Source organism: Telopea speciosissima, chromosome 7 (assembly GCF_018873765.1).
Source record: "Telopea speciosissima isolate NSW1024214 ecotype Mountain lineage chromosome 7, Tspe_v1, whole genome shotgun sequence".
Classification (NCBI taxonomy): domain Eukaryota; kingdom Viridiplantae; phylum Streptophyta; class Magnoliopsida; order Proteales; family Proteaceae; genus Telopea; species Telopea speciosissima.
The window spans coordinates 55,385,672-55,410,685 of NC_057922.1; the positions used below are offsets into that span (position 1 = coordinate 55,385,672).

At 39.7% G+C, this 25,014-nt stretch overlaps 1 protein-coding gene across 1 annotated transcript; it reads right to left on the reverse strand.

Annotated features, from left to right (window-relative positions):
* Nucleotides 1-899: 899 nt before the first annotated feature.
* Nucleotides 900-1,529, reverse strand: LOC122668713 (putative F-box protein At5g55150). The gene has a single exon (XM_043865247.1). The coding sequence runs from the start codon at nucleotides 1,527-1,529 to the stop codon at nucleotides 900-902; it is 630 nt and encodes a 209-aa protein (XP_043721182.1).
* Nucleotides 1,530-25,014: the final 23,485 nt, after the last annotated feature.

Sequence of the window (25,014 nt, forward strand, 5' to 3'; positions counted from 1 at the left end):
AGATAGGCAGCCTAATCAGCTAAATCTAAATCTAGGCCTCATTTGAGCATCCCAACTAATGTCAACTAAAAAAAAATCTAGGAGGCACCTCCCAAACTGTTGATATCCTTGAAGCCGCATCATGTTTTGCCAATCTATCGGCAATCACATTGACCTCATGAAAGCAATGAGTAATGCTCCAAGTAATTTCATCCAAATACCTTTTAGAATGCAACTTCTTCAATTATCTACTTGCAAGGTGGTCGTAGATCAGGCTGATTTTTTAGCCAAGTTCTTGGCTAAGGGTGTTTTTCGCCCAGCTTATTGGCATAAGACCTCTATCTTGCTGTTAGGTAGGTTTTTCAAAGCCTTCAGATCTATCTATTTCCTTTTGTGTGATCCCGGGTGGCTAACCTGCCGGTTCATAACTCAATGGTTCAATTAATAAGAAATTTGGATGAAGTAATTAACCATTGGTGTTTAGATTTCACTATCAACTCTAATTCCTTACATTGGTGTAATTCATTTATCTCTTCTGTTGCTTTCACCCGAGCATGAAAGGGAGAGTTGAATCCCTTCTTTTCTTTCAACTGGAAGAGAAGAAACAGAAATAAAAATTCTTTACCGCGGCAGCTTCCTTGTCATTAACTGAAATAAAATGGTTTCATAAATATATATAGAGAAAATTACAAGAGAAAGGCTCAAAGGAGGCAGCACACAACTACATACTAGCCTGGAAAAACTCAACCACGTTCAGCAATGCCATCAATGGAAGAGACTAACCAGTTACATTAACATAAAGAAACTAGTACTGAATTCGAAATCTAGGCCTACATAATATCAATGAATATCATATTAGAGATGATATATTCCAAGAGGAGTGCCTTTATAATTCATTTACTTGCAAATATATACCTAGTCTACCATAGATTTGGGGAGATCCAAAGTGGAGGAGAAAAATCAGAAATAATGTCATGACCTAGGTAACATGGTTGAATCGTATGATCTGTGTAATTAAAGATTCCCATATCAGTTCCTCCTCCTCCTCCAAACTCATAAAAGAGAGAATAGTTATCTGTGAAGTAGATGCAATTGTCTTGAAACTCGGGGTGATCGGAAACTGAGATAGCAAATGTAGAATTATTACCAACAAATAATGCTCGATCTCGCAAACTTTGAACCTCCACCCACTGCATATTGCTTGAATTCAACTTGTAGCTTTTAAAATCAGTAGTTCTAGATTGTGGGGAACTGTATGGTCCAATATTTTCGAAGTTCCTCATGAGCATATGTAGTTCTCCTAACAAATCTACAAGATATTTCCTCTCCACAAAATTCCCATTTAGTGGTGGTGATGCAAAATCTATTGCCTTCGGATGAGATCCATTTATCTCACATTTCACTACATTCCCAAGAGATTGGAGAGCAAATAAATAACCATTTGAGTATATGAGATCGATAAATCCAAGAGGACAATTTTCTAAACTAGTCCATTTTTTGTCTCCAGGTCTTGCAAAGGCCAATAGAGATAGCTCACCATAGATTGCCATAACTATGCAGTTATCACCCAAAGATGATGATGATGATGATGGACTTGAAGATATCACTGCTTTCTCTACATATTTATCACGGATCTCTTTTGGTGGCCGAGCAGGATCGTACAGATCCTCGAATGTCGTTTGAGGTGGTAATCGTATTTGTGCTCTTGTTAAAGGATTAGGTAGATGGATCTCGGCTAGATCAATGCCTATAGTGACAAGCCAGCCATGGGGAGAACCCCAACATCGCCTTCCTTAAGCCTCAGGCAAATGAAGATGGTGAACCTTATTGCTTGAGAGACTGTAAAAGCCACGAATGTCATTGCCTTCATTCTCCACAAGCATTAGCCATGGAGGACAAAGATTCAAAGAGTAGTTACGTCTCTGAATTGTAACCAATCTCCATGACTTGTAGACCGCACCAAACCTAACAAAGTCCTCCACTAAATGAAGCCTCTTTGTGATGCACCTGTTGCATCAAGAAATCGTCGAGCGGTCCTGCGAGTGCCATCACCTGCAAAAGAATCAAGGGGTTACCAGAGAGAACCGGTGTGGTTCCAGCCTAGGGCTCTCCGATGCCAAAGTGAGATCTCCTGAGCAAATAGATGAATAGAGATTATTCAAGATGGGTTGAGGGTGTGAGATACCTCCTCTTCTATAGCAGTGCATGGCGGAGTGGAGAGTCCCTAGTTGATGTGGAATCTTCTTCATTTAGTGGAAGAGTGAACCACGGAGTGGATAGAGTCCCTGAGTAGCAGGGCACCTCCCTGGTTGGTTGTCTTCCCGTGAGACTTAGTGTCCCAGTAGGGTTGTCCTTCATGACGGATAGATCCTTCTACATGGTAGATAGGGTCCCTAGTGCTTGAGTCCATCTAGGTTACGCAAGTGGTAGGTGAGGGCCCGGAGCCTTCGTGGTGGTGTGTATCTTGTTGGCGACGTGGTGGTCATGTAGTCCAGCTCGTATTTGCACCCTGTCGAGGTCTCAAGTCTTCAGTGGATAAGGCCTGAGGGGGAAGGATGTACAAGTCAACATTGGCCCAAGGGGGATGACGCCCAAGTGTGGGTGACGCCCTAGTGGGTGGCGCAAGTGTGGGTGACCCCCCAGTGGATCTCATGCTGTCGGTGTCCGGGTGATCTCCCGCTGTTCCAGGACACTTGGTATCTTCTGATAGGTTGGGATGATTTGTGGTTCATCACCACCCAAGGAGTTCCTGGGGAAGCCTTGACCAGCAATCTACCATATTTATATCTGTCGAATCTTTCACCAAAGAAAAAGATTAATCTTATTCCTGTGCAAACTCACCATCAAAACGAATAACCCTAAACTGACAGTCACTCTCATGTGACCTGATTCTGTACAATCAAATGTTAGATAACATATATTTTTTTCGTTTTCCCACAACCCTATTTTAAGGTTTGCAGGGCGACCCTGTGGGGGACGTTCTGTCAGGTTGAATGTTTAACAATGAAGGTCAGGATATAAAAACCCTAAAAGTGAAAATAATATACATAATGAAAAATATGAATACTTCAAAATTGAGTAGAGATAAGAAGAAATTTTAGGAAAAAGAAATCTTACATCTTGTCCTTTGGCTGTTGTTGTTGATGGGTTTCTAGAGCTAATAAGCTGAGGCGTTAGATATGAGAGAGATAAGAATTGAGAGAAGAGGAGGAGGGTTGTATTTATAGAAGCTTTATTAGGGTTAATAAGAAATGACAGGAGAGGAGGGGGGTTGGACCAACTGTTCAGTCAACCGTTCAACTGGTTATAGTCCTTTCATGACCGCATATGGGAAGCAACCGACAACGGCACTAGATCTTGCACCGATACCCTTTCCGGGTAAACCTTCTATAAAGGCTGATGAGCTTATTACATAGTTGAAGTCAATCCATGATGCTATAAATGATCGATTGGAAGTTACAGTTGTAGAAGAAGCGACGTGAAGTTCTCTTTGAACCTGGCAATTATGTTTGGGCTTAAGGCTTCCTTCTAGAAAGGGCAGCTCATGGATTACATAGATTTCCCCTTGTGCATATGAAGACTTTCCTATTTTTTTCTCTTGGAAAGTGTATCAAAGGAATCTTTGTATTTTTGGGAAGCTCTATTAACAATTAGGAAGAAGATATTGGATTTTATCTTTCCTAAATGTGAGGAAGGAAAGTTGCATGGCCAAGGAGGGAATCTATGAAGGGGTTAAGGAGTGCAGCTCATAGCCAACTCATCCAACTCATCCAAGCCTAGCAATTCTCACATTTTTAGCAATGAGAATGTAAAAAAAATGTGAAAGGTTGCTGCGTATTCACGGTTTCAGCATTCAATTACCTTTTATTGCTTTATTTTAATTTGAGTAATTATATTTTCTTGTCTTGCCTAAACGAGAAGGGTTATTGGCATAGTTTGAATTGTTTTGCTTTGCCTATATATATGTAAACCGTCGTGGCTATTGGGGAAGTAGTTTTTGAATATTAAAAGTTACTCAATAATTGAGCTTTGTCTAAGAACCTTGAAGAGTTCATGGTTGTCTAGAAGAACAACACTTTGCTTTGAAGAGCAACACTTGCATTTATTTTATTCTTGTCTTTGTTTTATTTTTCATCAATTCTTGGCGATAAATAGGTTACAATAGTAGAGAGGAGTCCTATTGGATTACAAAATGTTTGGAGATAAGAGAGATTACATAAAATCATAGAAGCCGGTGAAGTAGAGGAGGAAACGGCAAGGTATTAGAGGGGTTAAGACATCAATTTGGAAGAGAAACTGAATTGGGCATAGGAGGGGGAGCACCGATTTGGGTAGTAGCCCATGGAGAATAAAGGGGAGAAGGGGGAGAAGGTGGCGGTCTAAGTATGGAAGAAGATTTAAAGGGGAAAACTGTCTCATCATGGCGAACATGGCATGCAATATAAAAAAGGTTACAGGAGAGATCAAGGCACCTGTAGCCATGATGGGATGAGCTATAACCTAGGAAAACACAAGGAGTGGATCTATAGTTCATTTTGTGGCGATTGTTAGGACGAAGATAAGGAAAGAAAAGGCAGCCAAAGATACAAAGAAATATTAATGCAGTCTGGTTGGAAGACACGGATCGGGAAAGTCAAACACACGAACACAAGAAGAAAGACATCGCAACCGGTTTAACATGACTCTTCAAGGACACAGGAAAATTGCAACTCCTCAAGGATGCAACATAACTTTCCAGGGTTACGGGGGAGAACACTTTAAGGTTCAAATACTCAAAAGAGTAAACTTTCATTAATCAATTCTTTCTACCGAATGAGCATAGCTCTTACATATTTAAACAGAAAATAAACCTAATTCTAATCTATAAGACTACGAAATCCTACGACTAAGATTAATTGCAAATTACATCAAAAGAATATTAAATATCAAAATAAATCCTAATTAAAGCTAGCAATCTTGATAATTAAGAAATACAAAAAATAAAACTAAAACTAAGAAAGGCTGGACCGTAACTCTCTCTCTCTCTCTCTTCTTTCTTTAAAATCGTCCAAGGCTGGCTGCCTTCATGAAATTTTCTTTAGGCCTCTATAGGCCATCCATGTGGCAAAGGGGCTGGCTAGGATGGTTGCTAAAACTTCTCAAAATCGTCTCCCATAGTTGTGGTTTCCTTGGCTTAAAGATATTCCAAAATTTAAGCCAATTAAATAGGGAAAGAACTTACAATATCGGTTGGGCTGATCTTCCTCAATCTCCATTGCTATTAAATAGGAAATATCCTCTTCAAAGTTATTTCCTACAAAATAGGAAAGTACCAATAATCCAAAATATTCTCTTCCTCAAAATAATTGGAAAGTGGCTGATTGTATTCACAGTTTAGAAACCAAATTTTGATGGATGATGTGGCAATGCTGAACGGGCCTGCATCAAATATGTAATCAAGTGCCATGTGAAAAACAAGTTGAAAAGTGGAAAGATTATGGGAAACATGGGAAGGCATATGGTTAATAAGGTAAACTACCATTTCGAAAGCAAAATGCCAGTATTGCCATGGAACAAAACCATGGGCTAGGAGGGAAAGCCCAGTTTCAACAGGCGATGCCTTTGTTTAACTGAACCTTGTTGTTCGTGCGTATGGGGAGATGAGAGATGGTGGGAGATACCCAGGTTGTGAAAGAAAGTGAGAAGGGTCCGGTATTCCCCACCCCTAATCAGTTTGAATTGTTTTAAGGGTACGGAAAAATTGTCGCTCAACTAGGGTTTCAAATTCTTGAAAAATAGTGAAAACTTCAGATTTGTGCTTTAGAGGATAAGCCTAAATAAAATTTGTATTACTATCAACGAACGTTACAAAGAAACGATGCCCATCAATGGAGGGTGTGGGAGCTGGTCCCCACACATCACTAAACACCAAATCAAGAGGAAAAAGACTATGAGAGTGAGTTTCTCTTAATGTGATGCAGGCCCAAATGTAGACTCTGAAACCAGCCCGATCAAGCAGCCCAAGGACCAACTCGGTTGAGGTTTTGGAACTTCCTCGCACTATTTTTTGGGAAGTCTTTGACTTGAAAGAGAGCTCATACAAGGCATAACCGATGTCTACAATGATCTATCTTCCCATCCCTATATTTTAGGAATTGGAAATTTTATCTAAGAAGATATCGGTTTTGGGAAGGAATGGGCCTACACATAACGTGCCTTATTCTCTTCTTTCCTATATTTGAGGAAGTTATGGGATTTTAATATTTTGGAAATCAAATATTGACACTTTGAAGAGTCACGTTAAACTTGTTGTTCTTCCGTATCTTCCAACCAGGCTCCATTATTTGGTAATCAGATCTTGGAAGAGAGCGAGAAGTTGTGATGACACCAGGCATAGAGGTGATCGTACAGCTCCCATGGAGGATATCAACACAAGAGATGAAATTCATACAATGACGAATGATGTTGCAGACAAAAGAATCATTGTTCAGGTTGATTTGAGTAAACCCCCAATTTTCGATGAGTACTAGGATAAGTACTGGGACGAATATGGTGGTTTCAATAGTTTTGAACTATATTAAGTTTCAAAAGCAAGTCAAAATTTCTACCTGCATCACGTGGTCACAACCCATGATCCCCTCTCATTCCAGTGGTTCGACATTGCTAGTATGTATGATGATCCATAGTTGGAGTTTATTTCTTTCACATCTCTACTTCAAATTTGAGGTGTCAGCATCCTTACCAAGCCGTATTTGAATGTGTTATCTATTCGAGCCATGACCAGATCAATAGCTATCATCATCAAATCTGAAGTTGTTGCAAATTTTGTTATATTTAATTGTAGTTATCACCAATGACTTTAATTGGTTTCCATTCGACCTCAATGGATGTTGAACATCATTGATCAGACCAAGAGTTCGAGGACAAACTCTTTTTCAACCTAGAGGGAATGATGCAGGCCCAAATGTAGATTATGAAACCACCCCGATCAAGCAGCCCAAGGATCAACTTATCATGCACAAGCTAGAGTAAGCTTTCTTCTACTAGCTACCAGTTTCATGGCCAAATAGTCCCTATACTCATCATGATAATGAACAAACAGATCTTTAGTTACTACAATAAATTCAGAAAATATATAAAACTAATATGCTATGGGATGGATGTAATGTCCACTTTAACATACCATAGAGAAGTTATCATTGGCCTCCATCTGATTATTTCTTAATTGATGGCCTGTTGAGAATGCATGTGGGTCTGAGACCCCCTATAATTATGATGACAATAATTAAAAAATCTTAATTTTTACAATAAGTTAGAGAAACATGAAATATAGTTAGAAAATTATTAACAGCACGAAGGTGATTTTATACCATGTAGGGACTAACACTGGTTCCAATATGATCATCGATGGCGGATTGCATTCATTAAACCTCTGTAGTCAGTTTTATTATTAGACAATAGGGTTTTTTATATAAAGTAAAAAATAGTTGTATTGAGTAGGAGTATTGCTTTTGTAGCATCCATGAGGACAATCTTATTAAACTACTGGCATATTTATAAACTTTTTTTTAGCTAAAAGGATTCAAAAATTGTATTAAGAGGACAAAAAAGACTAGACATCCAGGAAAACTAAAACAAATCTGCTGGACCTAACCCCCTCCTACGGCAAAATCCTCTGAAGACTGCAAAATTAAAAATTAACGCCACCGAAATCTAGGTCTTGGCCATCAACTCGAAGATCTTCTTCTACAGAAGTAGGCCATGAGTCAATAGGTGAAGAAGTATCACATTTTGCATCCGATTTTGCCAAGAAGTTTGCCACTGGCGTAGTTATAAACCTGACTCAGGCAATGTATAGATTAACATGAAGAATAAGAAAAAAACAATAAAAGTTGTATTAAGCAACAGTTTTGATTTTGTAGTGTCCATGAGCGCAATCTAATTCAGCAACTCCCACAGTCATAAACCTGATTAAATACTGAGCAAGATGTTGGATCTTCCAACTTGACCTAGTTGGCTTTTTATGACCTAGTCAACCCAAGGTCACTTTGACCGAACCTATCACTGGGGTGGAGTAATGCAGCTGGTTGGTAGATACGGATCGAGATAGTCAAGAAGAATACGAACACAAGAAGAAAGAAACCACAATGGGTTTAACGTGACTCTTCAAGAATGTAACTTTCCAGTGTCACGGGGAGAACACTTCAAGGTTCAAAACACTCAACAGAGTAAACTTTCATTAATCAATTCTTTAGCATCTCAATGAGCATAGCTCTTACATTTATAAGAAACCAAAATAAAACATAATTCTATTCTCTAAGCCTACTAAATCCTACGGCTAAGATTAATTACAAATTAAATCATAAAAACAAGAGAGAAAATAAATAAATAACTAGCCAAGGTGCCCGATTCGTGGATGGGGTCCAAGGCACATGAAATCCCTAAAAAAAATATATACATATATATATAAAATTCGTCCCAAGGAGGGGACTCAAAACCGTCTCTCTCTCCTCAAAAATCGTCCAAAAGGGAGACTCTTCAAAGTATCAATATTTACTTTCCAAAGTATTAAAATCCCACAACTTCCTAAAATATACGAAAGAAGAGAATAAGCCACGTTATGTGTAGGTCCATTCCTTCCCAAAACGGATATCTTATTAGATAGAATTTCCAATTCCTAAAAAATATAGGGTTGGGAAGATAGATCATTGTAGAAATTGGTTATACCTTGTATGCGCTTTCTTTCACGTCAAAGACTTCCCAAAAAAATAGTGCGAGGAAGCAACCTCAACCGAGTTGGTCCTTGGGCTGCTTTCATCATCTACATCTGAGCCTGAATCATGGAGCCAGAAATTGTTTTTTTTGGGGGGGACACAAACATAAACAAGAAATTATTTTCTACTTCCTTGCATTAGGGTCTTGTTATGATTATTTGAAATACCCGTCCCAAAAAAAAAGATTGATTTACAGTATTGAATTTTTATGTTTATGACAGACAAGTACAACGCCGGTTCCTTTCGACGAAATCCGATTGTAGTTCACCCAACAGATAGGTATTGACGTTATAGGTAACTACAATTTACATGATTTATAGCATTAAGTGGGTTAGATGACCTTAAGAATAGTGTAGACCCTACCGGTGTCCCATAGTAAAGAGAAAAGACCATCAAACTACAATTTAAGCTGAAGTGTCAAATTCACGTGAGTTTTAGAGGACCATCAAGTTAGAATTTGAGAAATCCGGAAGGTAATCAAGTTATTTTTCAACAAGAAAAAAGAATTAGATCATTTGAAGGTGTACCAGCCGAGATATGACCAAAAAAGTGAGCAGAGGACAACCAGAGTAACCGGTCCAATCGGTCCAACCGATTAGTCATAGCGGTGAACCGGCTCAATACGATTAGGGACCGGTCCAACTGGTTCTGCTAACCAGTCAAAAAAAAGTCCAACTAGTTGGGATGGGTTTTGGTCGGCTGTCCAATTGGTTACTTGTACTGGTCAATCAGTTGCGCCAAATATGGCTTTATTGATCTGAATCAGCTCATTTTCAAGTGTTCTAATTAACACTTGGAAGAGGGGGGAGAGAGAGAGAGAGAGAGAGGAAAAGGAAGAGAAAGAGACAAAGAGGAAGATTAGAGGCCAGAGGCTTGAAGATTCAAGCATCAAGTTGTAGCAAATGTACGTTTTTCGATCGAAGGGGGATCAGCAAGGACCAAAGGAAATCTCTCTAGTTAGGTTTGAGCTTGGAAAAGGTAAACCCTAAGCCCCTTTTCCATTTCATTAGGTTTTTAGAGTTATATGATCCATTAGAAAGTTCCCTAGTGGTGTTATGTTGTGAAAGTGATTTATTTTAAAAGGGGATCAAATCTCAATGTATAAATTTTTAGTTCATATTGGGCAGGCAAAACTATAGACATTTATCATGCACAAGCTAGTGTAAGCTTTCTTCTACTGGCTACCAGTTTCATGGCCAAATAGTCCCTGCATGTACTTATCATGATTATGAAAATACAGATCTTTAGTTCCTACAATAAATTCAGAAAATATATAAAATTAATATACTCTGGGATGGATGTAATATCTACTTTCACATACCATAGAGAAGTTACCATTGGCCTCCATCTGATGATTTCTTAATTGCTGGCCTGTTGAGAATGCTTGTGGGCCTGAGACCCCCTATAATTATGATGACAATAAAAATTTTAAAAATCTTAATTTTTACAATAAGTTAGAGAAACATGAAATAATTGGAAAATTAATAACAATCTGAAGGTGATTTTATACCATGTAGGGACTAACACTGGTTCCAATATGTTCATTTGTTTGCTCCGGGATCATCGATGGCGGATTGCAGTCATTTAACCCCTGTAGTCATTTTGATTGTTAGACAATAGGGTTTTAAGTTCTATAATAAACAAAAAAATTACTTGTATTAAGTAGGAGTATTGCTTTTGTAGCATCCATGAGGACAATCTTATTAAACTTCTGGCATTGTTATAAACCTGACTCAACCCGATGTATTATTCAACACGAAGAATAAGAAATAAACAATAAACTTTGTATTAAGCATATGTTTTGATTTTGTAGGGTGTCCATGAGCACAATCTTATTCAAAAACTGTCAGTCATAAACCTGACTAAGGGAAAAGGTTGGGTATGCTAGCAGTTTACCGTATGCTAGCACCTTATGTGTCTATCTCTTTCTTCCATCCTTTAAGGGGTAAAAGAGTTATTTCAAGGGAGTGGGGGAAGAGAGAGATAGACACATAGGGTGCTTTTTGTGTTGCTTTCTGATGGTGTTGATACTATGAACTCTTTTAATAATGGTAGCTTACGTTTCAGCTAGGCATGTGAAACATAAGCTATCCTTATTAAAAGCAAGTGAATCATGAAATAATTACAAAATTATTAACAGCATGAAGGTAATTCTATACCATTGAGGGAATAGCATTGGTTCCTCTATGCTCATTTGTTTGCTCCGGGATCACCAATGGCAGCTCATGTACACTCAATTCCTGTAGTTATTTTGACAATAGTTTTGTTCTGGTTAAATATTTCAAGATTTAGAAAAATGGAAAGATTTACATAATTTTTTTATAAAGTAATGTCAAATTTACTACCAGTGCTAGTGGTGAAAGCATTCCTAGGCGAGCTGCAAGACTATTTTAATTTGGTTCCAATTCATATTTCCTTTGTTAGGGATTTGTTGATTTCAAAGAATTTGCAGGTAACCGTTGTAAGACCCCCTCCCAGGAGGATTGTCGAGGTTTTATGGTGTTTTCCGCAGGTGGGATATCATAAGTTGAATATTGATGGATGCTCTTTTAGCAATCCGGGTCGATCAGGAGCAGGTGGAATATTCAGGGACAGCGTTGGATCTCCACAAAGATGCTATATATGCCTCTTATGAAGGAGTTGGTTCCAATTTTATGGCTGAATTTGCTGCATTATTTGTAGGTCTGCATCATGCATCATCGATGAATGTAGATAAGCTATGGATTGAATGTGACTCTCAGGCAGTTGTGGATTGCATCAAACACCATAAAATCCCATGGTGCTTTCAACAAAAATGGAGGTTCTTTCAAAGGTATTTGGATAATATTTCATGGAATATTTCTCATTATTTTCGTGAAGCGAATGTGGTGGCTGATAAGTTGGTAAAACATGCATCATCAACAAGAGTTTCTTCAATCTGGGATAGTGCGCCATCATTCGTTCTTCATGACAGTAGCTGGGATTTTCAACTAAGACCCAGATATAGATTTACTTAATTTTTGTTATCGTTTGATTGAGTTGACGCTCTGCTGTTAGCCATGCTCAAGGTTGTGTGAAGAAAGACGAATTCCAGTTACCGAAACCCGCTTCTACAAATAGTGAAAATAAAATTTCCACTAGCCCAAGACTCACAATCGAAAAATTGAAGAAGAACAATAATATTACTCCAATAGGATGAGAGAAGATAAACTTTTTCAGATACAGAGATGTTGGGCAATGATGACAAGCTTGCACACAAGGTAATATGGTTGATTGATTGATTCGATTGAATGGAGAAATGGGGTTCTTTATAGCTAAGTGAAAGGAGAAGATCAAGGCAATTGACCAACTTCCAAGATTGAAGTTATGTGAACCAAGAGATATGAATGGAGAAGGTGGAACTTGGAAATGATGATAGGATGGGAAAGGGTCACTCAATGGAATGGATGCTCACATGGGAAAGGAAGGCTTACGTTGGGAAATAGGGACATAAGAAAGAGGTTTTGACTAGGGAAATGGATGGGTGGAGGGTGATGTGGGAAATGTGCAAGCAAGCTCAAATATCAAGGCACACACACAAAATACATAAATTCCTCACTACATCTCTCAAAAATAAAAAAACAGATAATTCCAAAAGTTAAACTTTAAGATTTAACACTCCCCCTTAAAGTGAACTTTTGGAAACAAGCCCAAGTTTGGCTCGAAGATTTTCAAACGGTCCTTTTGAGAGTGACTTTGTGAAGATATCAGCAACATTTTCTTTGCTCCGTACCTCCAATACATCAATGGACCCATCAAGCACCTTCTCGCGAATAAAATGATGCTCAATCTCAATATGTTTGGTTCTTGCGTGACACACCGGATTAGTAGCAAGTTTGATGGCGCTTTGATTGTCACCAAGAATAACAGTAGATTTGTGAATGGGTGCATAAACATCTTCGATGAGCCGACGAAGCCAAATACATTCTTGGGCAGCAAGTGTGGATGCCTTATACTCCGCTTCCGTAGTAGAAAGAGAAATTGAATCTTGCTTTTTGCTACACCATGAAACACATCCTGAGCCACAAGAGAACACATACCCAGAAGTAGATCTTCGATCATCTAAGTCACCACCAAAATCAGCATCTGTAAACCCAAGTAGAGAAAAAACAGTTCCTTTGTTATAAAGGATTCCCATGTCACAAGTGGTATTCACATACTTCAAAATTTGCTTCGCCGCATCCAAATGTGGTTTCCGTGGTTCTTGCATATAGCGACTAACCAACCCAACGGAAAAGGCAATATCCGGTCTTGTAATAGTCAAGTAGATGAGACTACCAACAAGAGCGCGATAATAATGGGGATCAGAAAGAAGCTTACCTTCCTTACGCCTAATCTTTATGTTGGCATCAAGAGGAGTAGAGCACAGCTTGCTTGAATTAATCCCAAATCTTTCAATAAGCTTTTTGGCATATCCCTTTTGAGATAGAAAAATGCCATCATTCACCTTTTCTACTTCCAAGCCAAGGAAATGATTTAGTTCACCCAAATCTTTCATTTCAAACCGAATAGAGAGTTCAGCCCTAAGCTTTGCAACCTCCCCTTCATCATTGCCAGTAATAACCATATCATCCACATACAATAAGACAATCATGTGTAGTGATTCCTGCTTCTTAACAAAAAGACTAGAATCTGAGTTAGAAGCAAAATATCCACAAAAATGTAAGTACTCAGCAATCTTTCCATACCAAGCCCTTGGAGCCTGCTTTAACCCATAAAGAGCTTTCTTGAGTTTTCAGACATGATTAGGATGAGAAAGGGAAACATACCCAGGTGGCTGGTCCATGTAAATGTCCTTTTCAATTTCACCATATAAGAAAGCATTTTTTACATCAAATTGCCACAGCTTCCATCCAAGAGATGCCGCCAAGGAGATCACAACTCGAACAGAAGTCATCTTTGCTACCGGACTAAAGGTTTCCTCATAATCTTCTCCATATCTTTTAGAAAAACCCCTTGCCACAAGTCTTGCTTTGAACCGATCAACACTTCCATCCGACTTCCTTTTTATTTTGAACACCCATTTACAAGTAACGGGTTTCACGTCCTTGGGCTTTGGCACTAGGTCCCAAGTTTCATTTTTCATGAGAGCTTGCATTTCTTCATTCATTGCAACCACCCATTCTTGAACACCTTTTGCTTCATCAAAAGAAGAAGGTTCATTTTCATAAATAGGTCCAGCAAATAAACACTCAATAGTACTTACCAAGTTGCCATCCCGATATTTGATCGGTTTCACAACTTGCCTTCCAGACCTTGTGACTTTTGGAGCATTTGCTACCTCCATAGTAGCATCCTCCTCTTCTTGTGCAGCATGAAAATTATTTTCACTCCCCCTATCTTCATGCTCTCCTATAGCTGAAGAAGAAGAACTACTAGTCATCACTGGTGATGATGATTGACTAGACACTATAGGACCTGAGGATGTGATTGGCAAGCTAATTGCCATTTCTTGTTTGCTCTCCATTGTTACTGAAGCACCACAATTACCAAGGGCAGCACCACCTGGGCTATAATAAGAAGAGATTTCATCAAAGATTACATCATGAGAAACTTTAAATTTGTGAGTTTCTGGATCCATGCATTTCCACCCTTTTCTTCTTTCATCATAACCGATGAAGATACATTTTTTCGCCTTGGCATCCAATTTATACCTTTGTGAATCTGGAATGTGAATATAACAAATCGAACCAAAGACCTTAAAGTCTTTCACATTAGGCTTTTCCTTATACATGATCTCATATGGAGACTTCATCTTAATTGGGCTAAGAGGAACCCGATTGATAACATAAGCTGCACATGCCATACCTTCTGCCCATAAGGCTTTGGGTAAATTTTTGCCATATAGCCAGCTTTTGCATGTCTCCGAAATGTGCCGAATCTTCCTCTCGGCCACGCCATTTTGCTGAGATGTGTTGGCACATGTGAATTGCCTTTGAATACCATGTTTACTACAAAAGAGTTCAAACTCATCAGAGGTAAACTCTCCCCCATTATCGGTCCTCAATCGCTTGATTTTTCTGTCAAGCTCACCTTCAACTTTTTCTTTAAACTCCTTGAACCTGGAGAAAACATCTGATTTTTCTTTGACAAAGTATACCCATGTGAACCGGGTAAAATCATCAATAAAAATTAACATATAGAGGAAGCCCGAAAAAGTAGGTGTGCGTGAAGGACCCATCAAATCACTATGAATAAGATCCAATGGTGATTTAAATCTAGTGAGAGACCTATCAAAAGGTAGGCGATGTGCCTTACCAAATTGACATCCCTCACAAACTACTCCATTACCGAAGGTGGTAAGGTGAGGTAACCCATCAACTAGATTTTTATTCACCATGACTTTTAATTTATCCATACTTAGATGCCCCAATCTAGCATGCCAAAGTGAAGTATTATCATTTGTGCTCATCTTATCAACATAAGAAGTAGAGGCTGATAATACAAATAAATCTTTTACTCTCTTACCGGTATGAACAACGTCCGCCTCAAGTTGGGAGATATTCCGAAGAAACTTGACGTCTTTAGGCCCGAACAAGACATAGTGGCCGGAATCCACTGCATTAGTCACTGAGAACAAATTCTTTTTCATCCCTGGTACATGGTACACACTTTTCAGTGTGATTGGATCATGATCAACACCTTTGAAGATGATAGTGCCTTCTTTCTCCACCGGATGAACGGTGTTGTCCACAGTGACAACAGCATCATTACCTTCATAGTGTTGAAGGCTAGAGAAGTTGGAGTCGTCGCCGGTTAGATGATGACCACATCCGGAGTCCACGATCCAATCAGTCTTGTAATTGATAGTGGCACAAGCATCAATTGAGGTAGTTTCTGCTACAAAGCAACTACCCCAATCTTCTTCAGATTTGTCATTCTTTTCAGCTACATGGCCACCGTTTAATTTCACTCTGCAGTTCTTCTTTATATGTCCAAGCTTACCACACCGGTAACATTTGAAACTTTTTTTGTTTGAATTCCCTTTGCTTGAGGATTCTCCATCATCTCCATCTTTTTTCTTCTCTTTTTCATTCTTGCAATTTTTCTTACTTCCCGAGAATAATGCATCACCTTCTCGACTAGAAATTGAACAACCCACCATTTGTTGAGCTAGAGACTCTTGAGAAGAAAGAAGATTCTCTAACTCTACCAAGGATGGCTCTTGAGCCCACCCTTGAATAGATGTAATGAACGGGATATATTCCTTCTTTAAACCACGAATGATATGACGTTTCATTTGTGACTCAGAAATTGGTTCTTCCGGATCGAGAGAGGAAATTTCAGAACAAAGGTTCTCAATCTTTAAGAAAAATTGAGAGATGGAAAGATTACCTTGAGAACTATTGGCCAACTCATTCTCCAATAATTGTAACCGAGCAACATTCTTTTTATTGAACAACCCATTGAGGGTGTTCCATATATTAGATGCCGTCCTACACCCAATGATATGATCAAACAAATCATGAGCAATAGACCTCTTCAAAATGAACTCGGCCTTTGCATTAGAAATCTTCCATTTCTTCAATGTATCGGCATTTTCTTCCGTGGCTTCTGGTGCCACTCTAGTATCACCACCAACAACCTCCCACAAGTCTTCACCAAGAAGGTAAGACTCCATGCATGACCGCCATACCTTGTAATTGGATTGATTGAGAGCCTCAATACCAAGCCCGACAACCCTTCCACTTGAATCCATTTTGGAGCAGCAATTGAGCTTCTTCACCAAGAGAATCTTGAAGACACCAAGCTACCACTCTTGTAGCTTTGATACCATGTGAAGAAAGATGAATTCTAATTACCGAAACCCGCTTCTACAAATAGTGAAAATAAAATTTCCACCAGCCCAAGACTCACAACCGAAAAATTGAATAAGAACAATAATATTACTCCAATAGGATGAGAGAAGATAAACTTTTTCAGATACAGAGATGTTGGGCAATGATGACAAGCTTGCACACAAGGTAATATGGTTGATTGATTGATTCGATTGAATGGAGAAATGGGGTTCTTTATAGCTAAGTGAAAGGAGAAGATCAAGGCAATTGACCAACTTCCAAGATTGAAGTTATGTGAACCGAGAGATATGAATGGAGAAGGTGGAACTTGGAAATGATGATAGGATGGGAAAGGGTCACTCAATGGAATGGATGCTCACATGGGAAAGGAAGGCTTACGTTGGGAAATAGGGACATAAGAAAGAGGTTTTGACTAGGGAAATGGATGGGTGGAGGGTGATGTGGGAAATGTGCAAGCAAGCTCAAATATCAAGGCACACACACAAAATACATAAATTCCTCACTACATCTCTCAAAAATAAAAAAACAGATAATTCCAAAAGTTAAACTTTAAGATTTAACAGGTTGAGCAGTGACTCAATGCTTTGGTTTTCTCTCATTTATTGTGTTGTAATTTCGATTCTTCTCTAACAATATCATTTGCTGACTATTAGCAAAAAAAAATACCAGGGTAGTACATTGCTTACCATGACCAAAGCATATATATTTGCAGGGGGAGTGTTCTCTATGGGGAGCGTGGCTCCTGCGAGCGGGGGCCCAATTAGGGGTCCATAGAGGCATCAACAGGGTGGTCTTTATTGCCTTTCATCGGGGGTGTGGCAGTCATTTTGCCCCCATATGTTTGGACGCAGGGGTACACTCCCCCACAGAGAATATTTCTCCATATTTTTATTAGTATATAAAATAAAAGAATTTACCGTAGGAGAGTCACTAATGAATCCCATCTCACGATACTTTTTTATCAAAATTGGAATTATAGGATGGCGATGTACTCCTCGCTATCATTGTCATTATTTCTCAAATTAGAATCAATGGACAACAAACCCACACTAAGACTAAAAGCTATAACTAAAAATTTGCTAATTAGTGATAATTTTAGTACCAGAAATTATTTGGGAATGGCTTCCGTTCGCTGATTTGTTTGTGGTGGCCTCCCATTATCGTTTTTTTTTTTTTTTTTTAAATAAAAATGCATTGAAGATTAAAAAAGAGGCAAACAAGCCTTAAAACAAATTCAAGGCAAAGAAAGCTAAAGCTAGGGACTCAGTCTTAAAACAAATTGGTAAGGGCCTCCCATTATCATTACCCACAACTTCTTGCTGTAGTAGGAATTTGATTAGTATCAAAATGCAACATGAGAAATAAAAAAACATGAATAATGCAATCTTATGTACATACTGTAGAAGAAATGGGATTAGTTCCCAGTAACCGATCTGTTGGAAGCCTTCTCTGATTATCATTATCGTCATCACTGTCCACTTCTTGCTGTAACAATTAGAACAAAGTTCCACTCATCAGTGCCAAGTTGCAATGCAGGTATTAGAGGCATGAAGGTCATCCTTCATTTGTACGTATCAGTGGGCCCTTTTGTTTTTCAAGTGATGACCACCTTCGATTATTATTACGCACAAATCGTCGCTGTAATAAAATGTAGAATTTCTTAGAATCTAAATGCAACATAACCATCAGCAACATGAATGTTGATCAACTCAACTACTTACCGTGGAGATGGGATTGATTCCTATTGTTTGATTTATTAAGGGAACTCTTCCATTCTCGTTACCCATCAGTCCTTGCTGTAATAATCAGAAATTTTTTTATTTAGAATCAAAACACAATGTGGAAATTGGAAACATGAATGTATATCTATTGAACAATATAGCCTTCCCATTCTTAGAACGGCTATATTGGGTTTCCTGATGTATCTCAATCTCTTTCCTTTTGTAATCCGCATGTGATATGGAAACTTCTTTTAGTATCACATGTGGAATCCCAATCCGATTTGGGTTCTTCTCTCTTCTATAAATCTAATGTAACAGAATACAAACTCAATCAATGGATTGCAATTTACCCTAACAATATGATATCCAGAGCAGTCTAAGCTCCAACGAGCTTTCTTCCTTCTTCTTCTTCGTTCCTTTTTTCATACCTGCACCTCTTTCTCCCTCCTACCAAGGGAGATGTAGCTGCTGCTGCCGAGTCTGGCACCTCTCTTCTTCCTGCTACTACACTTGTTGGCGCCCCTTCCCTTCACCATGCTCACCATTACATCTCGGTGAAACTCACATCCAAGAATTATTTGTTTTGGAGCCCACAACTGGAACCTTTTCTCGATGGCCAGGGTTTGTTTGGTCACCTTGATGATACTACTCCTTTCCCTACTGATCCAACTGCTGCCCTTACCTGGCGTAGACAAGACACTATGATTCACAGCCTCCTTATTGCATCTCTCTCTGATGAGGTCTTCCCTTTAATACTTGGCAAGCGCACTAGCCGTGAGACATGGGATACCCTACATACAGCTTTTTCCTCTCCCTCTGAGAGCTGTCTCATGTCTCTCACGATGGCTATGCAAGATCTTCAACGGAAACCTGATGAAACTGTCACTCAATTCCTTCAATGGGACAAATCTATTTCGGAGGAACTCAGTGCCGCCGGTCAACCACTTCGCCTGAGCGCCTTCAATATGCATATTTATCGGGGCTTGAGGGGTGAATTCAATGATATTATCTCTTCTCTGATCACCCGAACCATCCCTCTTGCTTATGGTGATCTTCTGTCTATGCTTCTCAACCATGAATTCCTTCATGGCTCTAGGCTCTCCAAACTTTCTCTGACTAACACAAGCAACTCTGTTGGTTCTCCTTTAGCAAACAATGTCCAGTGCACCCCTACTGCCTCTGATTCACATTCATCATCTATTGGCCGTGGAGATGGTGCTCCTTACCGTAGTCATGGCGGACATGGTCGATTCGGCCGTGGTGGTCATTACATAGGAAATCGCCAATGGTGTCACTAGTGTAACCGTGACACTCATAACACTGCTCAGTGCTATTTGAAACCTAAACCCCCTGGTCCGCATAACTACCGTCGTCCCTCCCCTTATCACTATCAACCATCCTCTAACCCTACCGCCCACTATATCCACTACCCCGCCCACCCTAACCCACCTCTCTTACCTACCCCACCATATCCACCGAACCCTACCCGTACCTGGTACCCGGACACTGGAGCCACCCATCATGTCACTCTTGATATTCATTCTCTCTCATCCAATGATCCTTTTACAGGTACAGACCCTCTCCAGGTTGTCAATGGTAAGGGGATTCCTATCTCTAATGTTGGGTTTACATCTTTTTCTTCCCCTTCTTCTAATCGTAACTTTCTATTATCTGATGTTCTTCATGTTCCTGACATCTCCAAGCCTTTACTTTTTGTTCATCGTTTTGCTAAGGATAATGATGTATTCTTTGAATTTCACCCATCTTATTTTCTTGTGAAGGATCGGAGAACCAAAACAACAATCCTGTTCCGAGTGATGGGGGTCTCTACACCATGTCCCCTTCATCAAGTGCTTCTCCTACTATGTATCTCACTTCTCGTACTTCTCTCGATGGATGGCATGGTTGTCTCGGTCATCCTCATGCCCAACTACTTTGTAGTATTGTTTGTGACAATAATTTGCCGTGTCAGTCTACACGGCTTAGTTCTTTGTGTTCTACTTGTCAACTGGGCAAGTCCTATCGTCAGTCATTAAGAGAAACTTTCTCTCGTAGTTTATTTCCTTTAGATTTGATTCATAGTGATGTTTGGGGACCATCCCCCACCCCATCCTCTGCAGGTCATCGTTATTTTGTAATTTTTGTGGATGATTATTCAAAGTTTATTTGGTTTTTTCCTATGGTGTGCAAATCTGAAAATTTTCCCTTATTTTTAACATTTCAAAAATTGGTGGAACGGCAATTTTCACTTAAAATTAAGTCAGTCCAAACTAATTGGGGCGAGGAATTTCGTTCTCTCTCCCCCTTCTTTTTGAAACTTGGCATCTCTCACCGCATCTCTACTCCCCACACCCATGAGCAACAAGGTGCTGTTGAGCACCATCATTGTCATATTGTTGAGACTTGCCTTTCACTACTTGTCCATGGTTCGGTTCCTCGCTTATATTGGAACTTTGGCTTTGAAACGACTGTACATGTTTTTGATTAATCGTCTTCCATCATGTGTTTCGAATGGTATTTCTCCCTAGCTATCAACTTCTTTTTTATCGGGTTCTTGACTACTCCTTTTTTCGTATTTTTTTATGTCTTTGTTTTTCGTTCCTTCGCCCAAACAATTCCAAAAAGCTTGATTATCGTTCTTCTCCTTGTGTGTTCTTGGGATACAGCCCTAACCATCTCGTATATCGTTTGTCTTGATCAGTCTACAGGTCAAATATGGTTTGCTCACCATGTTTGTTTTTCTGAGGATGTCTTTCCCTTCTCTGATTCTCATTCTTCTCTTCCCAATTCCTCTACCTCTTCTTCACCGTGGGGTGTTGCGCCCACTCACATTTTACCATTGCCACCTATACCGATCCCACCACCATTACTGTCTACCCCACCTCCTTCACCCTTGCAGGCATCACCTCCATTGGTTATCCCCCATTCACTGCCACCCACAAATCCATTGGCTCCTCTCAGGTTTCCTAATCCCCCCCACTGCCGTACCACCTCGAACCCGCACTCTCCATGACATTTATGAAATTGGTCCTACCCTCCTCTCAGCAGCCCCATCAGCTCACCTCCTCCACCCCCAACAGTCCCTACCGCCTCTACCCATCCTATGCGCCTACGCAACCACTGCCCAGCCCATCATGCTCTTATTGCCTCATTGCCGTTACTACCTGAACCTACTTGTTTTTCGTAGGCGAACAAATCTCCTGAGTAGCGTACTGCAATGGCCGATGAGTTCAATGCTCTACTTCGGAATGGTACTTGGACACTTGTCCCCCGGTCCTCGATCATGAATCTAATCAGCTGCAAGTGGGTGTACCGAGTCAAAAGGAAAGTAGATGGTTCCTTTGAGCACTACAAGGCAAGGTTGGTTGCCAAGGGGTTTCATCAATAGAAGGGTGTTGATTACAGTGAAACATTCAGTCTAGTGGTCAAGCAACCCATAATTCGTATCGTTATCTCCCTTATCGTTTCAAAAGGGTGGTCTATTCGACAGCTTAACGTACAGAATGCTTTTCTTCATGGGGAATTGTCTAAGGAAGTTTACATGGTCCAGCCGCCTGGCTTTGAGGATCCTGCCAAGCCACATCATGTTTGTCACCTTCGTCGTTCACTATATGGACTCAAATAGGCCCCTCGTGCTTGGTTTCATCGATTGACCAAGTTTCTTCTTGCTTATGGCTTCATTGCATCCAGGACTGACACCTCCCTATTTATTTTTCGTCAGGGCAGCACCATTATGTATGCTTTGATTTATGTTGATGATATATTGGTTACTGAAAACTCTCCTTCACAGATTGCAGGTTTACTCTCTGGATTGGCTTATGAGTTCTCCATCAAGGATCTTGGTCCTTTACACTTCTTTTTGGGTGTTGAGGCATCCCCACATCGCAATGGACTTCTCCTTACACAGACACGTTATATTCGGGATTTGTTACATCGAGCAAGCATGTCTAACTGCAAACCTATCTTGACCCCGATGGCTACTACCATCAAAGCCACAACCGAAGGGGGTGTTGCTTTTTCTAATGCCAGTCACTATCGATCCATTGTTGGCGCATTACAATATGTGACTCTCACCCATCCTGATGTTGCATTTCTGTTAATCGGGCATTTCAAACAATGCACTCTCCTACGAATGATGATTGGAGTTTGGTGAAGCATATATTACGTTACCTAAAAGGCACTAGTTCTCATGGTCTTTACTTTGACCAATCTGCTTCTCTCAGTCTACAAGCCTTCACCAATGCCGACTAGGCTAGTAACGCCTCTGACCGTCGTTCCACAGGGGGATATGCCATTTCCTTAGAGCCTAACCTTATTTCTTGGCAATCCCGCAAACAAAAAACTGTCTCTCACTCCTCCACAGAATCTAAATATAAGGCTCTAGCCGATGCTGCAGCAGAATGGATCTGGCTTCAATCTCTATTTCAGGAACTTGGCATTCCTCAATCAACGCCGCCAATACTTTGGTGTGACAATATTGGTGCTACCTATCTCTCTGCCAACCTAGTTTTTCATGCTCGTACGAAGCATGTTGAAATCAACTTTCACTTTGTTCAAGAACGGGTCGCCCATAACCAATTACAAGTCCAATTTATTTCTACGACAGATCAATTGGCAGACACTTTGACCGAGGCTCTTCCTACAGGTCATTTTCAGCTCTTATGGGACAAGCTAAAGATCCGCTGCTCGGAATCTTCACCTTAAGGTGGTGTATTGACCAATATAGCCTTCCCATTCTTGGAACGACTATATTGGGTTTCCTAATGTATCTCAATCTCTTTCCTTTTGTAATCCACATGTGATATGGAAACTTCTTCTATTAGCACATGTGGAATCCCAATCCGATTTGGGTTCTTCTCTCTTCTATAAATCTAATGTAACATAATACAAACTCAATCAATGAAATACAATTTACCCTAACAATAATATAGAACTTACCATAGTAGAGATGGTATTGTTCCCCATTTGCCTATCGGTTGATGGCCTAGTTTGATTCTCATTACCCTCGACTCCTTCCTGTAATAATCGGTCCAAATTACACTTAATATTAGCATGCAGAATGGGCTACAACAGAAAGAATGCTCATTGTTGTGAAGAATACACATGTTTTTTTCTTGGATGAATAAAAAATATATTAACGAAAGCACAAGGAATCTTCCCCCCCCCCCCCCCCAAAAAAAAAAAAGGGGAAAGAACATGGGAGAATACAATGAGAAAGCTCCAAACAAACAATAGACTAACCTACAGCCTAATCAAGCTGAAGGGAAACCACGCAAAGAGGAACAAAGGACATTACCTGACCCAAACAACCAATCACCTATAAAATAAAGTTGACCTTCTTTCCATTAGGATTATAGAGAGGAATGGGTGGAATCACCCAACTCCCACTTAGATTCTTAGAAGCTAAGGAAAGACTCGCCCGATCCAAAATGGCACCAATAGATCCAAAAACTCCCCTACCATTGACATCAAAAGCACTATCATCCGAATTGGGTGGAGTAGTCACCATGTCCCCATTTGGATTATCAATTGGAACATTCAGAGCCAACTTGGAATTGGGATCCAGATGAGTCAATGAAGCTTGCACCGGGCCTCCCAACACGGCCATCTCAACATCCATCGATTCAACTTCATCTAATGCAACATGGTGGCTATTAAGATCAATATAGATGGTGCCTCCCTCTACCATGAACCCATCTTTGACCACCAATTCATTCCCCATAGAACACATACTAGAGATACCTCCATCTGTGGGGATCACAAGGGATGATAAAGAGGTTCCACCTCCTAGGTTGACCAACTCAACATCATGTTGATAAATAGAACTTACCATAGTAGAGATGGTATACACATGTTATTATCTCTCTCAAATCTATATTGAGTGTTGAGTTTGATATGAATGACCTAGGTGCTGCTAAGAAAAATTCTAGGTAAGGAGATGCAAAATGAATGTTGATCAACTACTTACCATAGGGATGGGATTGATTCCTAGTGTTTGATTTATTGAGGGCACTCTTCCATTTTCGTGACTCATCACTCCCTGCTGTAATAATCAGAAAAATTTTTATTTAGAATCGACGAGCAATGTTGAAATTGGAGACATGAATTTATATACAACTTACCATAGTAGAGATGGTATTGGTCCCCATTTGGCTATCGGTGGATGGCCTCCTTTGATTCTCATTGCCCACGACTCCTTCCTGTAATAATCAGTAGAATTTACATTTAATATTAGCATGCAACATGGGCTACCGCAGAAAGAATGCTCATTGCTGTGAAGAATACACATGTTATTATCTCTCTCAAATCTATGTTGAGTGTTTTGATATGAAAAATTCTAGGTATGGACATGCAGCATGAATGTTTATCAACTACTTACTATAGAGATGGGATTGATTCCTATTGTTAGATTCATTGAGGGCACTCTTCCATTCTCATCATCCATCACTCCTTGCTGTAATAATCAGAATTTTTTTTTTATATTTAGAATCAACAGGCAATGTGGAAATTGGAGACATATATGTATATAGAACTTACCATAGTAGAGATGGTATTGTTCCCCATTTGCCTATCGGTTGGTGACCTCCTTTGAAACTCATTGCCCACGACTCCTTCGTGTAATAATCGGTAGAATTTACAATTAATATTAGCATGAAACATGGGCTATAGCAGAAAGAATGCTCATTGCTGTGAAGAATGCGCATGTTAATATCTCTCTCAAATCTATGTTGAGTGTTGAATTTG

What these genes read in the sequence shown, in the direction of transcription:
- LOC122668713 (XM_043865247.1), bottom strand. Translation starts at nt 1,529, where the DNA reads ATGGCAATCTATGGTGAGCTATCTCTATTGGCCTTTGCAAGACCTGGA.